The following is a 16,074-nucleotide window of genomic DNA, read 5'->3' as shown; positions in this document are numbered from 1 at the left end:
TTTTTAAAACATAAATCTCAATGATTAACAGTTTCAATCATTATTACAAACGGTGATGTAAAGAAAAAAAATGTTTGATCTTTCCAGGGCGCATTATATAATAACTACATTAGATGATGTTTTAAAATATACATTGTATCAATAAAGCGTCAGAATATAGAAGAATCTTATTCGAGTAATATGTAAGGTAGCACATAAAGACAGTCGTCGGATAAATAGCTTAATAGAATGAACCTTATTCTTAACATAATCTTTGACAACAAATTCTCAACACAAATCCATATAATATAAATAACCTTTGCCTTTAATCAATTACAAATCGAATTATAATTCTTCACATTAACAAGAGAGAATTAAAATCATTTGAAAATTATCATTGGTTAATGAGAATTAAAGAAAATTAAATTGAATAAAAATAAAATAAATGGTTATGAAAATCTATAGCTGATATGGGTTTAACCCTTACTTCATCAATTGTAGTCAGCTTAAATTCGTATTTGCATATGGTTCTAATAAAGTACATTGTACTGCACAATCATGATTAGGTTCCGTACTATTTTGTACATGTATTGTGTCGTGATTCTGATTTTGATACGAAGTGACATCTCTTGAACAATGATTATGTCTATACATAGGATTGATAGCATTCCTAGAATTTCGCCATGTATTTTGATTGTTTTTGTGTCTACTTCGGTTGAGTGATCTAACATAATTATTGTCACGATTGGTTAGGTTAGGTTGATTACCAACATATCTTTGCCTATTTTGCTCGTTCTGATTGCTTAAATTCACTCGATTTAGGTTGTGTTCGGTATTGTTCACACTACGGATATTTAGATTCCGAACAGGTACAAAATGATCTGAATTATTTTTACTTTTACCTACTCCTGCTTGTTGATTCAGAGCATGGTATTGAGTTTCATAACATTGAACAAGCATTAATAAGTGGTTGAAACTCATACACTGTGTAGAAAACAGGATCTGTTGTAACTTGAACGGTAACAAATTTCGAATTGATGCTATGATTCTAGATTCTGATTGCAATGGATTTACGACTTTTAATTCATTGTATGTATTTACAACAAACTCGACAACGGATTTGTGCAAACGAGGATTGAAATGTTGGTTTCTAATCGTGACATCTCTATTTGCAAGCAAAAAGTCATTTTCATAATTTGCGATTAGCGCTGCTTTAAACTCCTCATACGTACTAACGTGATCTCGTACTGCTTTAAACCATAAAGAACATGGTGGGAGTAATAAATGAGGGATTAATTTCATATATTGTGATCTATCTATACACATTATATTGCACTCATCCTGAAATTTTTCTAGGAAAGAAGTAGCATTCTCATTACACTTACCACTGAACTTACTCATGGCACGTATTTCACTCATCTTTACGCTTAACTTTACCTTCCTTTTATCATTCCGTGTTCTTCTTGAGTGACAATTCCTATCTATGGTGTGATGTGTAGTTACACCGTCTCTTTTCCGCCTATCTGAACTCCTCGGATGATTTTCTTCCAAAATAATGTCCTCATCAGATACGGGTGAAGGCGAGGTCATCTCTGGCGAACAAGGGAATTCCACACGATCATTAATCGTGTTGTTGGGGTACGTGTTGTCCTTGATCTGTAGTGTCCTAATTTCCTCTTGTAAGATAGCTATCAACTGCGTGTTCGCACGTATCTGATTGGAGTTATCCGTGACCTGGATTTTTTGTTGACGTACAGAAGATTCTATTGCTTCTAAATCCCTTTTTACACCACTGACTTCTTGGATTAGATGGCTGTGACTATCTTGACAATCCTCAGATATTCTTTTTAACTTTTCGTCAAACTGCGAGGTGATGTCATTCATCGCCTGAAGAATAAATTGTTTCGTCTCATCTGACTTCTGCTCCATCGTCTGCTTTATGGCTTTCATATCTTCTTTTCGGCTTTGTTCTTGCCGTTCCATATCTTCTTTTCGGCTTTGTTCTTGCCGTTCCATATCTTCTTTTCGGCTTTGTTCTTGCCGTTGTAAGAGTAGTAATATTCGGTCTTCTAGTGTCATTCCTGGTGCTGCACTTTGTTCACCATTATCACTATCACTGATTTCTTTTTCCATTGCTTCCCCGTTCATATTTCTTGAGATTATTCTACCACTTCTCAGTCTTGTCAAGTTCGTAGTCATTAACTTTTTTGCAGAAGTAAATTCACCCTTACTTAACTTCGGGAATTGAATTTACAAGTTCCCGGGTGAGGTAAACCAAAATTTTTAACAAACGATTCACTCAAGGTAATCGTTAACCTGGTTCGGCTAATAATTTAAGTCAAATTTTTGTGGTAGTAATTATTCACACCTCAAAATATCTTCTGTGAGTACATTTACTTGTATTCTCACCTTTTATACTGAAATTACAAAACGGTGATACGTATTAAACAGTTTTATTCGTTGATTCTCTATGAACGAATATGCACATAGACTGCCTTCCAATCGTACATGTTTGTTAGGTAACTATAAACAACTACATAGCAACGAATTATATAATGATGTATATTTCTTACATATATTAAAAACATTCTTCTTTTGTTATTTTTAAATTAACATTATATCAAGTATAGTGCTTGAGTATGAGCACTTTCTGCCCAAGGTACAGGTAATTATTAAACGATACAAAGTATCTCGTTGTACTAGATTTACTTGATTTTAATTTCTTTATTGATTCCTTGCATTCATCTTCATGTATGATATCAATATTTAAGCAATTAGGTACTGTCAACTGATGTGTGCTTGGAATTTCGTATGATGGAGGTTCTGCAGCATACACAGTTTTAAAGTATTGTGCAAAACTATCTGCTATTTCCCGTGTAGACAGTAAAAGCGTACCATGATATGTCATAGTGTTGATGTTTCGATTGTTAAGTTTTTTACTTTTAATGTAATTCCAAAAATAACTAGGGTTGTTATCAAGATTATTTTCAAGATTGTGTAAATACAGATTATATTCCATTTTTATCATTTTCTTCAACTTCTTACGCAATTCAATAAACATAGTTTCATTAAACTCAGAATGTTGTTTTCTCTTTCTATAATATTCCTTTTGTTTCAAAGTCTTAATTATGTCTGAGGAAAACCAATTGGGAAATGATCTTTTCTTATATAAGTTTCTTTTAGGGGTATTTTTCTCAATAATGCTGTTAAAGACCCTATAAAAGTGATCCAATGCTTCATTCGGGTCTTTCGAATTATATATTTCATCCCAACTAACTTCCCGTAAATCATGATACAAACTCAAAAAATCTGCTTTAGAATAGTTATAAACTGTAATCGAGTTACATCTAGCATGAGATGGTCTAACAATTATCGATTCTTGAATTAACAGAGCTGGGTGATATAAATCTTCAGCTACAAAAGGTTCTGACATTCTATATACATTCATATTTTGACTAAGGTTTGTTATTACTAAATCTAATGTTTTCCCAAACCGATTCTTTATGTTATTTATAGATTTAACGTTGTTCAATGACATAAAATTAGCAAGAGAAGAATATATCGTTCCACCTTGTAATAAATCAAAATCTGAGTCTGTTACCAAAGATAAGTTAAAGTCAGCAATCAGAATTACATTAAAATGATGTGATTTAATGATTTCCTCCACCCTTGATAAGAAATTATAATAAGTTTCCGCTCTAGAATTGGGCGGAAAATAAACAGCAATTACTAGGTACGAGCGATTTTCTACTATAATTTTAACACAAACTGCTTCAATATTTTCTATGTTTATGTCGATTCTATATGTATGAAAGTGGTTTAATACTGCTATAAAGACACCACCTTCTTTTTTACTATTTCTGTCTTGTCTAAATATACTATATATATCATCTAAAATTTCATTATCATACACACTTGGCTTTAACCAAGTCTCAGTAATAACTATGATATCAAAGTTAGCAGCTAGAACACTTGTGTACAATTCACTTAATTTTGTATTCAATCCTCTTGTATTTTGATAGTAACATGAAAAACATTTATCCTTAACACTCATATTGCTTAGTTTAGCTTCCTAACGTCTTCCAGTGTTCTAAGTGAATATACAATTGTATCTTCAGCATTCTTCTTAAGCTTAATATTTCCCGACCAATCTACCCACAGAAAAGCGAAATTTTTATCTCTTTTTATTTTCTTAGCTTCGCTAAATATAATTCTTCTATTTGAAGATAAACTCTGATTTATATAAATAGGTCCCCCATTAGTGTATCCTAGGTCTCCACAGTTTAAATTTCGTTTTACCTTTCTTCTCTGAAGAAACCTGTCTTTATCAAACCTTCTTACAAATTTAACAATTATGCCAGGATTAATCTGATTAGGAGACTTCTTTAACCTATGACATACGTCTATCATATCATCATTAATTGATATATCCAAAGCGCGACCTACATTCTTCACAACAGAAACAACATTTTCATTAGGTGATTCTGGGATACCATACAATTCTACGGTATTCCTTCTACCATATTGATCTAGATCATCTATTTTTAAATTTAGCTTATCAATTTCCTTCTGTAACCTTAAGTTTTCATTTTTTAGATCATCAATGAGTTCGGAACATTTTTTCAGTGTTTCACCCCCACTTTTTAGTAGCTTCGAGTTCTCATCAAGTTTCTCGTGTGCTAGATTCAAAAATCTTCCTAAATCGTCTTCTGTTTGCTTGTTTGATTTTTCAAATTATTAATCTCCTCCCTAATTGATAATAATAATTGATACACTTCACTAAGGGTAGGACACTTACTTGTAACTTCTATGGAGGTATCACCACTCATACTTCTTCTACGCGATTTCTCACAACTATCGCATCGCCACACTTGTTCCGTAGTACGTAGAAATTTGATATCTTCCTCTTTTAACTGGACACACGCACCATGAAATAAATTATTACATTCCCTACACTGGATTTTTTGATTGTCTTGTCTAGCTACGGCTTTTGAGCACTTACTACAAATCCCCATCGTTTTTGAATAAAGGATAAAAGCGTTATAAGCAAGCCCTCAATATAAATATACGTAATTGGACTACTTTCTGTTCTGCACTATCTATGACATATAGTACCAAACTGAATGTTATTTGTTATTAAAACATCACGTGGCGTTATTAAAATCCCTTACGAATTTTTAACAAGGGAATTTTTCACACAAAAATATCCCTTGCAGAGGTTGCAATTCTGTCTTCGTTTTGTTTACATTGAGGAATCTTGTTGCTTTAGTTATTTTAACAATCCCACTTACATCCGCATTATATCACAACAAACGAATTAATTTTAACTAATCACTTGTACTTACAGATGTGTTTTATCATATTTTATAACTCCATATGTCCTTAATTCCACACAAATTAGCCTGATATTGAGAGGGCTTACTTTCACCACACTACACAACTTGCAGCATTGCCAACCTCATTTTCTTTCATTTTACAACAGCTTTCAAATGATGTGCCACTTAACCCCCCTTGCTATTTGAAAATTTTAAGTTGGACCCCGTCTGGGACCCTGCGGGGGACCCTGGGACAAAGTTTTACCCCAAAAATGTTTGTCGTTGAAAATGATGGGAAACGTGTTGGCCGAGTTTTCCACTTACCCAACCGTTTCCGAACAAATGACTCGGTTCAAACTATTCTGCCAGGTAATTTTTTGTAGTTCTTACATTACAAAATATGTTGTAACTCACAATATTCCGCTCGGTGGCACGTATAACTTTGGGATTCATCTAGTTATAACATATCAAGTGCAAACACAATTGTCTCGTTTGGATCTCAGCGGAGCCACTGCGTGACCCTTCCTTGTCAGATCTTACCACGTGAAGGTGGGTTTAATTCGAATTTACTCCAGCTACTCAGGAAATGTTAAATTATGTTGTGTGACCATTGTCACTCAAGAGCATCATTTTGAAGTAGGATTTCCGATCTAATTTAGGTATCAAAGATTGCAATGTTGCTCTATATAATATAGGCATATCTATTACCGTCTTTGCACACTTTTCCAGCGGACTCTGTCACAAATTTGACACATTTGTCCACTATTTGGATCTGACAAAAGAATGTTATGAATTCAAACTCAGGGAGAATTTATTTTTCAAAAATGATTACATATTTTCGGTTGTCAATGTTTCTGTCATTGGAGGGAATGACAGCTTACATTTCGTCCAAGCGTTCAGGTCAATGTTAAAATCATCAAGATGTTTTAAGGGGGACATAAATGGTCTACCAGATTTTTTCTTCGTCTGTTGATTCCTAGCCTTTAGTATTTTTCTGCAACCCGACTTTAGTATATGTTGTTTCTTAGTCATTACCAACGCCAATATGTTCTCGGCATGGGAGAAGAGCGCGTTCTCTCAATCGCTTGTATGATTACTTCTTTAATGTTGTACAGTAAATGCCTCGTTGCTTGCAAGATCTTAAAGATGTTCTTTTTGCTGCATTTCACTTACCTCTTTACCGCTTAAGGTGGCATATATATCATTACCTCTCTACCCTACTGGCAACAGTAAGACACATCTCTTTAAAGTATAATGAAAAATCCATACATAGCACAGCAATTTTGATTTTCTCTATTATTCTGCATTTAAAGAATTTGTGGTCGAGACCCCATTCATAGGGAAGGCATTCAGATGGTAAGCGCGTACCTGGGCTCCTGGCTTGAAATGCTGATATCGAACTAGACAGCAGTGTATGTCTTAACAATGTAAGTAGCTGGTATCTTCAGTTCACTTTTACTACTCGTTAGCCAAATAGACAATCGTAAGACCTCGTGCACATGTCAGCCATTGGGAACAACTGGACCCATCAGTCTAGTAAAAGAAACACGTTTTTCTGTATTCATGAAAACATATTGTTGGAAATTGATAATAAATGGGAAACAACACAGTTGGATTACAGAAAAATATTGAAAGCTAGGAATTAACAGACAAAGTGAAAACTTGCTGTAAAAGTCTATGAATCTCTTAATACATTTTGATATATGTGCTTCATATAGTTCTACATCATAGTCTCGTCTGACATGGATTATACTTCAGTTTGATAACTTGAACTGAGCAATAATAGCCAGATTTTGTCGAATACACGCCAGAAACGCTATTGAAAATCAGATGCTACACTACCTTATCAGTTATCAGTAATATGGTTCATTCAAACTGTTTGTGGCGCTGGTGTGACAAGTGTATTACAATATATAAAGGAAACCAAGAAAGTCTTGTCGCTTTTTGTGGAAGTCTGTGTTCCATTGGTCCTCACGCTGTGAGTTCAATGTGAATGTACAGAAGGCGAAGATCGATTGTTGGTGTGGGTATATTGGGTTGTAGCAGTTCAGTCAGACCATGAACTTCCGTAAGTACAGAATGAACATAGGACTCCACAGAGCGTCAAAACGCGTGTATTCTGTACGAGTTCAATCAAGCTGGGGTAAAACTCCGCTGCAGCGGGGTGGAGGATATGCCAGGCCTTTGGTGAGTTGAGCGGTGGTTTAACAGTTTAAGTATGGTGATGAAACACCCGAAGACGAACTACTTGCCGGAAGACTAACATATGTAAAATATGAAGATCTTCAGGCAGAAATTGAGACGAACACCGGGAGGACATGTGAGGAACTGGGACTATAATTCAGTGTGAGTGGAGAAAACTTCGTCAGTACCTCCATCAACTTGGGAAGCACTACATGTTGGGTCGATGGGACCCATATGATTTTACTCGGGACCAGAAAGCAACGCGAGCAGACCCTGTGTTTCTTTGCTGTCTCATCTGAGAAAGGAACCATTTCTGGATAGGGTGTTGACATGTGATGAGAAATGGGTCCTGTACGAAGCTCCACGGCACCGTCATCATTGGTTACCATCCCTTGAATCGGTTCCAAAACAGCGAAACCAGCACTGCAAGAGAAGAAGTTTCTCCTGTATGTTTGGTGGACCGCTCGTGGCATGTGCATCAGGAAATGGTACCAGCTGATCAGAGCATCAATGCAACTGTGTACTGTCAGCAGTTGAGACGTGTTCAAGAAAAGGAATCCTCCTCTTACAGGACAACACTAAGCCCCATGTGGCTAGAACGACGCGGGACACCATTCTACGCTTTCGATGGGAAAATTATTGCATCCGATGCAACATTGCACATTCCGATTATCACCTGTTCTATTCCTTGGACAATCACCTTAAAGGACACCAGTTCAAATCCCTAGCAGAAGTACAAAATGCACTTAATATTTTCTTCTCTTCACGGTCCACTAAGTTCTACCGCGATGGAACCCATGGCTTTACAGAACGTTTCCAAAAGGTTGTTGATGCATATGAAGACTACTTTTGATCTTCCAGGTACGTCTTACGTGGCATATCGATGTTCGAAGGTGGTGGGTGGAAAAGCGCAGACCTTCCTTGGTCAACTTTATATAACATCGTTTTGTATTTCACTGATTAACTCAAAACAAACAGTTGAATTCACTTGACATGTTATAAACATACATTGGACGACTATATTTATTCCACAAAGTAGAATATGTGTCATTTTCATAGTTGGACATCCATTGAATATTCGTATCTGATTAAGTAAAGACTAAATAGTGTTGGATCTGCACGTAATTGCCCATATCATGTTCAGACACAAAGGTTATATTGTTATTTATGCAAATTTACTCATAAAACGTTTGTTCTAATGTACTGTTAACATTTCAAGACTAGTTGAAAACTACGAGGGGCATATTGAAAGTCCTGAGCAACATGTTTTCCCAATCGGATTCTTTAGTTGTAAGTGAAACCAAGTACATCATCTCAATCTACAGACCTTTCTTCCTTTCTTTCCAGATTTTGACTCTGTTCGTTCTTAGCACGTGACCATAGGCAGGATTTTTAAAATAGCGGGCAGCGATGTTTAGTTTCGACAGTGTGCTGTGATTAAATTCCTTGTTAAAGAGGTCCAATCTGCTTCTGAAATCCACCGTACACTGTAGCGTTCTTATGGAGATGTATGCATGTGTTCCAGCAGTGTAAAGAGGTGGCTTGAACATTTTAAGGATAAAAACACGAGTATCGAAGATGAGCCTCGCAGCAGACACCCTCGAACTGCCTCCACGAAACATAACAAGGTAAGGGTTGATGAGCTGATTAGAAAAGATAGGCGTATCTCTGTGAATGAAATCGCTGCAAAACTTGGTGTTGGACATAATGCGGCGCACGATATGATTCACAGAGTAGGTTATCGGAAGGTTTGTGCCCGTTGGGTCTCACGTTTATTAACCGAGGACCATAAAGGTCAGAGACTAACCATGGCCCAAACCCTTCTTCAGAGATTTCGGCATGAAGGAGATGGCTTTCTGAATAGTATTGTGACTGGGGATGAAAGCTGGTTTCATCATTATGAACCTAAACACAAACGACAAAGTATGGAATGACACCATTTGAATTCGAAACCGAAGAAGAAAGCGAAGACTATGCAATCGGTAGGAGAAATTATGGGAAGCGTCTTCTGGGATGCACAGGGTTGCATTCTGGTTGACTTTCTTGAGCCTGGACAAACCATAAATTCTGCCCACTACATCCAGACACTTTTGAAGCTCCGTCGTGCCTTGCGTGATAAACGCCCTGGAAAGAAGATCATCCTTCAACAAGATAATGCGCGTTCGCATACTGCATGTGCCACTATGCAGCAAATTAGGAGGTTTGGGTGGAAAACACTTCCACATCCTCCCTACAGCCCCGACATGACACACTCCGACTACCATCTTTTCGGTTTTGTGAAGGAACAGATATGAGGCCATCGCTAAGAGACACTGGAGGATGTGTTTACGAGTAGCTGGAACGGAATTTTATCGGAAGGGTATTTTCAAACTTGCAGAACAATGGAAAAAATGTGTTCAAAAAACGGAGACTATTTGGAAAAGTGAAAGAAAGGTCTGTACATTAAGATGATATATGTGACTTCACTTACAAATAAAGATTACAGTTGAGGAAAAATGTTGCTCACAACTTTCCGTATGTCCTTCGCATTTAGATTTAAGAAAAACTATTAGCTCTGACTGAAGAAATAGAGTATCATAAAAAATGAATGAAATGTGACACGATAAAAGATAAACAGAATGTAATACAAAAGCAGTTTCTCTTATTCTAGAGTTCATCATTGTTTGTCAGTCACTGTAGTAGGGCCTATTTGTTATTCCTATAAGATCAGCTTTGACAGTTTTACGCATAACTTTTACAGTTTACGTTGTGGGCATTTACAGATAACTATCTTATAATAACGAATAATAAAACTTCTTAAAACAACATCTGATGAGGCAATAAAGGACAGTCTTATATCAAGTAGTATTAAGGATACATGCTTTTCGATACGAACTTGTAAAGGTATAAGTTGCAGCATTATATACATTGTTATGATGTGTCTTCCAGTAATGTTGTATTTTTCCTATATGGTCAGTTTTGGCAGTTCTACATATAACTTATAACTTCCACCCTGGGCATTTAAGGATAGTTAATTAATAGTAATGTAAATGTTAGTAATAAATAAAAAAGAACATTCGTTTCAGTCTATATTGTCTGTCTAGCATCAGTTTTTAGCATAGAAAAAGTCACAAAGAGCCATCACATTATGTACGAGGAGTGATCAGAAAGTAAGGTTTCAAAGCTAGCAGTGAAACTTGTATTTATATTATTTCATACAACTAGTGTAGTCAACAGATAGCACATACGTTAGGTTACTTTTCGACGTGGTCTACATACGGATTGATGTACTTATCGCAACGTGGGATGAGTTTGAAGATTCTCTCCTGGAAAAAAATCCTGCCATTGCGTGTTCACCAGGTGTTTCATCTAATTGTCTGAAATTAAGAGACGGGCTCCTAAGTGCTCTTTTAAATGCGGGAACAGATGAAAGATGCTTATAACGAGGTCCGCGCTATAGGGAGGGTGATCGATGATGTCCCAGCTATGTATAAATCTCTTGATGCCGTGCTGGGTCCGCCACTCTGCTTCTCATCGTTTACTTTACCAGTCACAAACTTTAAATACCATTCTGCGACATTTTGACGAGACATTGCAGTCTTTCCGTAAACCTCTAGCAGCTCCCCCATGAATTTCAGTCCCAGTTACATGTTTCACTCACAGAAATCGAATAACTGAGCGAGATCAGTTTTCCAAACAAGTTGCCATTTGTGCTTACATACAACTAGCGCTGTAGGAGGCACGTCTGTGAAGTTGTCCCGCCCACCTAACGAATTTTTCTTTTCCTTATCTACATCGTTAGTTTATCGTTAGTTTACGTTAGTTTTGCTAAAATTATCGTTAGTTATGCAAAAATAACGATTTTATTCGAGAAATAAATGGGCAGGTCAACTTCACGGTTCCACGCCCACAAACGAATTTCAAAAGTTTTTCATATCACATCGTTAGTTTATGTTAGTTTTGCTAAAACTATCGTTAGTTTTGCAAAATAACGATTTTATTCAAGAAATAAAGTTGCCCGCCAACTGTGAATTAGCCCGCCCATATTGAATTCTCATAAAATTCCAACTCACATCGTTAGTTTATCGTTAGTTTACGTTAGTTTTACTAAAACTATCGTTTGTTTTGCAAAAATAACTATTTTATTCGAGAAATAAATGGGCAGGCAAACTGCACGGTTCCCCGCCCACAAACGAATTTCAAAAGTTTTTCATATCACATCGTTAGTTTATCGTTAGTTTACGTTAGTTTTGCTAAAACTATCGTTAGTTTCGTAAAAATAACGATTTTATTCAAGAAATAAAGTTTCCCGCCAACTGTGAATTAGCCCGCCTATATTGAATTCCCATAAAATTCCAACTCACATCGTTAGTTTATCGTTAGTTTACGTTAGTTTTACTAAAACTATCGTTAGTTTTGCAAAAATAACGATTTTATTCGAGAAATAAATGGGCAGGCCAACTTCACGGTTCCCCACCCGCAAATGAATTTCAAAACTTTTTTCTATCATATCGTTAGTTTACGTTAGTTTTGCTAAAACTATCGTTAATTTCGCAAAAAATAATGATTTTATTCGAGAAATAAAGTTTCCCGCCAACTGTGAATTAGCCGATCCATATTGAATTCCCTTAAACTTCCTACTCGTATCGTTAGTTTAACGTTAGTTTACATTAGTTTTGCTAAAATTAACGTTTGTTTTGGAAAAATAACGATTTTATTCGACAAATAAAAGTTCCCGCCAAATGTAAACCCTAACAGCACATTTACATAACAGGCATACGTAAGAAGTATATAGGGGGGCGCGGTGGCTCAGTGGTAGAGCGTTCACCTCCGGTGCTTGGGGTCCTGGGATCGATCCCAGTTCGCGCCGTGTGGACTTTGTGGTGGACAAACACCGTGCTCGTGGGTTTTCTCGGGGTTCTCCCGTTTCCTCCCACTTTCTTCATTCCACCATTTCACTCATCTCTCATCATCACCGTCTCCTTTAGCCTAACCGGCATAACCGTGGGACGTAAAACTTACAGATTTCATTTCATTTCATTTCGTAAGAAGTATATAAGGCACGTACTGGACACATTCTCATGTACTGTACCTGAGGGAACATGATAGGCGTATGCCTGCTATATAATTGTGTTTATATTTGGCGGGAACTTTTATTTCTCGTATAAAATCGTTATTTTTGCAAAACAAACGTTAAATTTAGCAAAACTAACGTAAACTAACGATAAACTAACGATATGAGTTGGAAGTTTATGAGAATTCAATATGAGCGGGGTAATTCACAGTTGGCGGGAAACTTTATTTCTTGAATAAAATCGTTATTTTTGCGAAACTAACGATAGTTTTAGCAAAACTAACGTAAACTAACGATAAACTAACGATGTAGATAAGAAAAAGAAAAGTTCATTAGGTGGGCGGGACAACTTCACAGACGTGTAGGAGGCAGGTGGCTGAAACTCTGCACAGTTGCCAACTCCATGTATTGAAATTACCACACAATCCTCATTCCTACGTAACAGAAGAACTTCCAGAAATATTGCCTTTGTAATCTCAGTTTCTGATCCTCCCTCATATATAAATAGATCTTTAAGAGTTCTAATCGCATATGAACCCGTTTTACTTCGATTTTTGACTCGAAGGGAAGGAGATTGGTAGGTCATACTTTCTACAGGTTCAAAAATATTGTATCTTAGAAATCCTGTAATTTATACGACTCACAATACTCTTCCGTGTTTCAGGTGGCATACTGATTTCGAAAGAACGGTCACTTTTGCTACTGAATAATAAAACTTCTTTAAAAAAAAAAGTTTGATGAGGCGATAAATAACTTGTCTTAAACCAATTAGTATTAACAACATAAAATGTTTTTGTGTGTCAAGAAGGCAATTAGTTGGGGCTTCATACATATTATTCTGTCAGTTTCAAACTAACCTTGAGTAATTTACGAGTAATAATAACCATAAAAGTTACTGAATATTACTCTACATAGTAGAGTTGTTGAAGTGTAATAAAGTACTCTTGTAGCTAGAAGAAAACAAACAAAAAAAAAACCTGAGATCTTTCAAAGCAAACACATAAAATACGTTTTCACTTCTTGCCTACACTAGAACCTTTCTTTTCTTACATAAAGAAGAAGAAGAAGAAATTGAATCTTCAATACTTGTGCATGCGAAATACCTAGAATTAGTTACGGCTAATTTGGCCAATTACAAACTAATTAAAACTTTGACTAAATCTTCTTACCTGTTTTTCATTAACAAACCAAGTCAAAGTAGCATTAGGATATGTTTTGTGTGAAGTGCAATTTCCTTCTACTAGATCTCCGATCGAATAGGAACCTTGTATCCCTAAAATCTCGGGATCTTCTTTGGGAAGAGCTGCAATGCGAAAAGAAATAGGAGACAAAAATAATATCAAAATCCTTATTAAGATAAACGTTTAGGTTAATTCAACTATTTTGAAGTATGTCTATATGTACACAGCTGGTGTTTCAAGTAAAGTGGTTAGTTCACATAATCACAAACAGATTGAGATAAAAGTTCTGCGGAGACCGAAGCAAATTAGTCTGACGGTGCCAGGTCCGAGCTATACAGTGGATGAATTAAATCTCCTACCAAAGTTTTCTCAATTTGTGATAGTCATTAAAGATATATGCGGTAAGGCCTTGTCAGAGTCATATTCGACATCCGTTTTATTGGTATCTATTTGTCGGTAGTATAAGTCCAAGTCTATCGTTCTACCCGGCAGCAGCCCTTGCAATCCCACCAAACGCTCACCATGATCATCTTGAAATCTGAGTGGACTTTGTCACAGACCGTGGAGCTTCTCCTCGCTTAAATTACATTTTTTCGCGCATTGTTGTCATAGATTATCAACTGTTTGTCACTCGTGTTCAACAATTTCAGAACTGGATCGAGTTCGTTTCGTTTCAGTAGATATTAGTAGAAAAGGAATTCGATTGAGTGAATGCTTTTGAATCAGGTGATGTGGCATACGTACGTCAAGAATCGTTTTGTAGCATATTTCTCCAAGTGGTTTAATACTGTTTGGTGACGGGTGTTGAAGTCGTTGGCGATGTCACGATTACTTACATTCCGATTTTGCTCCACTTTTGTCAGAATAACATCCACTTTTGCTGTAATTGGTCACTCATTGCTAAGGATCATCTTAAACATTGAAATTTACAGAGCGATTTTGGCATAACTATCTTTAGTTGACTCGTTTAATTATGTGTCTTGTCCATAAACAGCACAAACAGCAGAAATAAAATTATGAAATGTATCTCGGAAATTTCACTTATCTTCATGCCGAAATATCTTACGTCTGATGGTAGAAATTCCAACACTTTTCTACATCTAGTAACTTTTGCGGTGAGCTGCTGAATGGCATTACATCTGACACGCTGTGACATGTATATTCTGATAATTGAGAAACTAATACCATCTTTTGAGCAAAAGGTTCCCTATTTTTAGACTAACTGATAAGTTTTAACTCATAAGATATGGTTTACAAATTAACTCAGGAAAAAAGCGGGAGAGCTCATGGATAAACTGTGATGTAAAGCTACGTGATTGTATAGGAATATTCTCGATATTATAGCATTCTTTGTGACGCTGCTACTCATAGCACATCTAGCTGAAAAAAATTTATTAAATTGGTGAGAACAAAATATTTGTCCCAGACGCGTCATTTTTGATGGCAGACGAAAGGAAAAGCGAAAAATGTAACACCCCGTTAATCACAATAGTCTGCGTCTTCAACCACACGCTTTTTCCATTGCTCAGCCAACAACTGGATTTCGTGGCAAAAAAAGCCTACTGTCTGAAATACAAAGAAGTAATCAACAGCAAGTTGTTCCTCTAATCATCAGAGAAGGTCTTTTCTTCCAAGGAGTGATCAAGATGTAGGAATAGGTGACAGTCGGAGGAGGAAACGTAATACTGTAAATTCTTATTGTATGTCTTACAATAATACTGAAGGTTAGACTTTTGAATCTACTATACAGGGTGTTTCAAAATAACACCGACAACGTTTGGGAGCTGATTTCTGACACCAAAATAAGACAAAAAGTATAGACCAACTTGGGTGCACAAATGCTTCCTTTCGAAGTTATAGGCTGCCGAAAACATGAAAAAAATGAACTTTAAATGTCCATAGTTCCAAAGCTATGAGACCTGCCGTAGTCGGGTCAAGACTTCACTTAAAAACTAATATGTGCCCTATCCAAATATCCATATTTTAGAATAATGGGACACTTCCTTAACAATTTTTATAGAAGAAGTTGGTGAGTACTTCAAATTATATGCCCGTAGCCAAACTCCCTCTATAAAAATTGTTCCGTGAGTACCTCAGGATTCTGAAACTTGAATATTTGGATAGTCCACATATTAGTTCCTAAGTGAAGTCTTGACTCGACTACGGTAGGTCTTATAGTTTTCGAGCTATAGACATCTAAACTCCATTTTTTTCATTTTTTCGGCAGCCTATAACTCCGAAAGGAAGCATTTGTGCACCCAGGTTGATCTATATTTTTGTCTTGTCGTAGTGTCAGGTATCACCTCCCAAGCATTGTCGGTGTTGTTTTGAAACATCCTGTATATTTGAAAGATCTGCTCTG

The 16,074-nt window shown here is 36.3% G+C and overlaps 1 protein-coding gene across 1 annotated transcript in view; it reads right to left on the bottom strand.

Annotated features, from left to right (window-relative positions):
- Positions 1–16,074, bottom strand: part of LOC145668417 (uncharacterized) — a 297,055-nt gene that overhangs the window by 47,036 nt on the left and 233,945 nt on the right. The window contains exon 4 of the mRNA XM_081736230.1: positions 13,701–13,834. Coding sequence (XP_081592356.1) covers positions 13,701–13,834 — 134 coding nt within the window. The remainder of the gene's footprint in view (positions 1–13,700; positions 13,835–16,074) is intronic.

The sequence above is a fragment of the Thermobia domestica genome, chromosome 13, assembly GCF_964235325.1.
Source record: "Thermobia domestica chromosome 13, izTheDome1.hap1.1, whole genome shotgun sequence".
Taxonomy (NCBI): domain Eukaryota; kingdom Metazoa; phylum Arthropoda; class Insecta; order Zygentoma; family Lepismatidae; genus Thermobia; species Thermobia domestica.
This window is presented reverse-complemented; position numbering and strand designations above follow the sequence as displayed.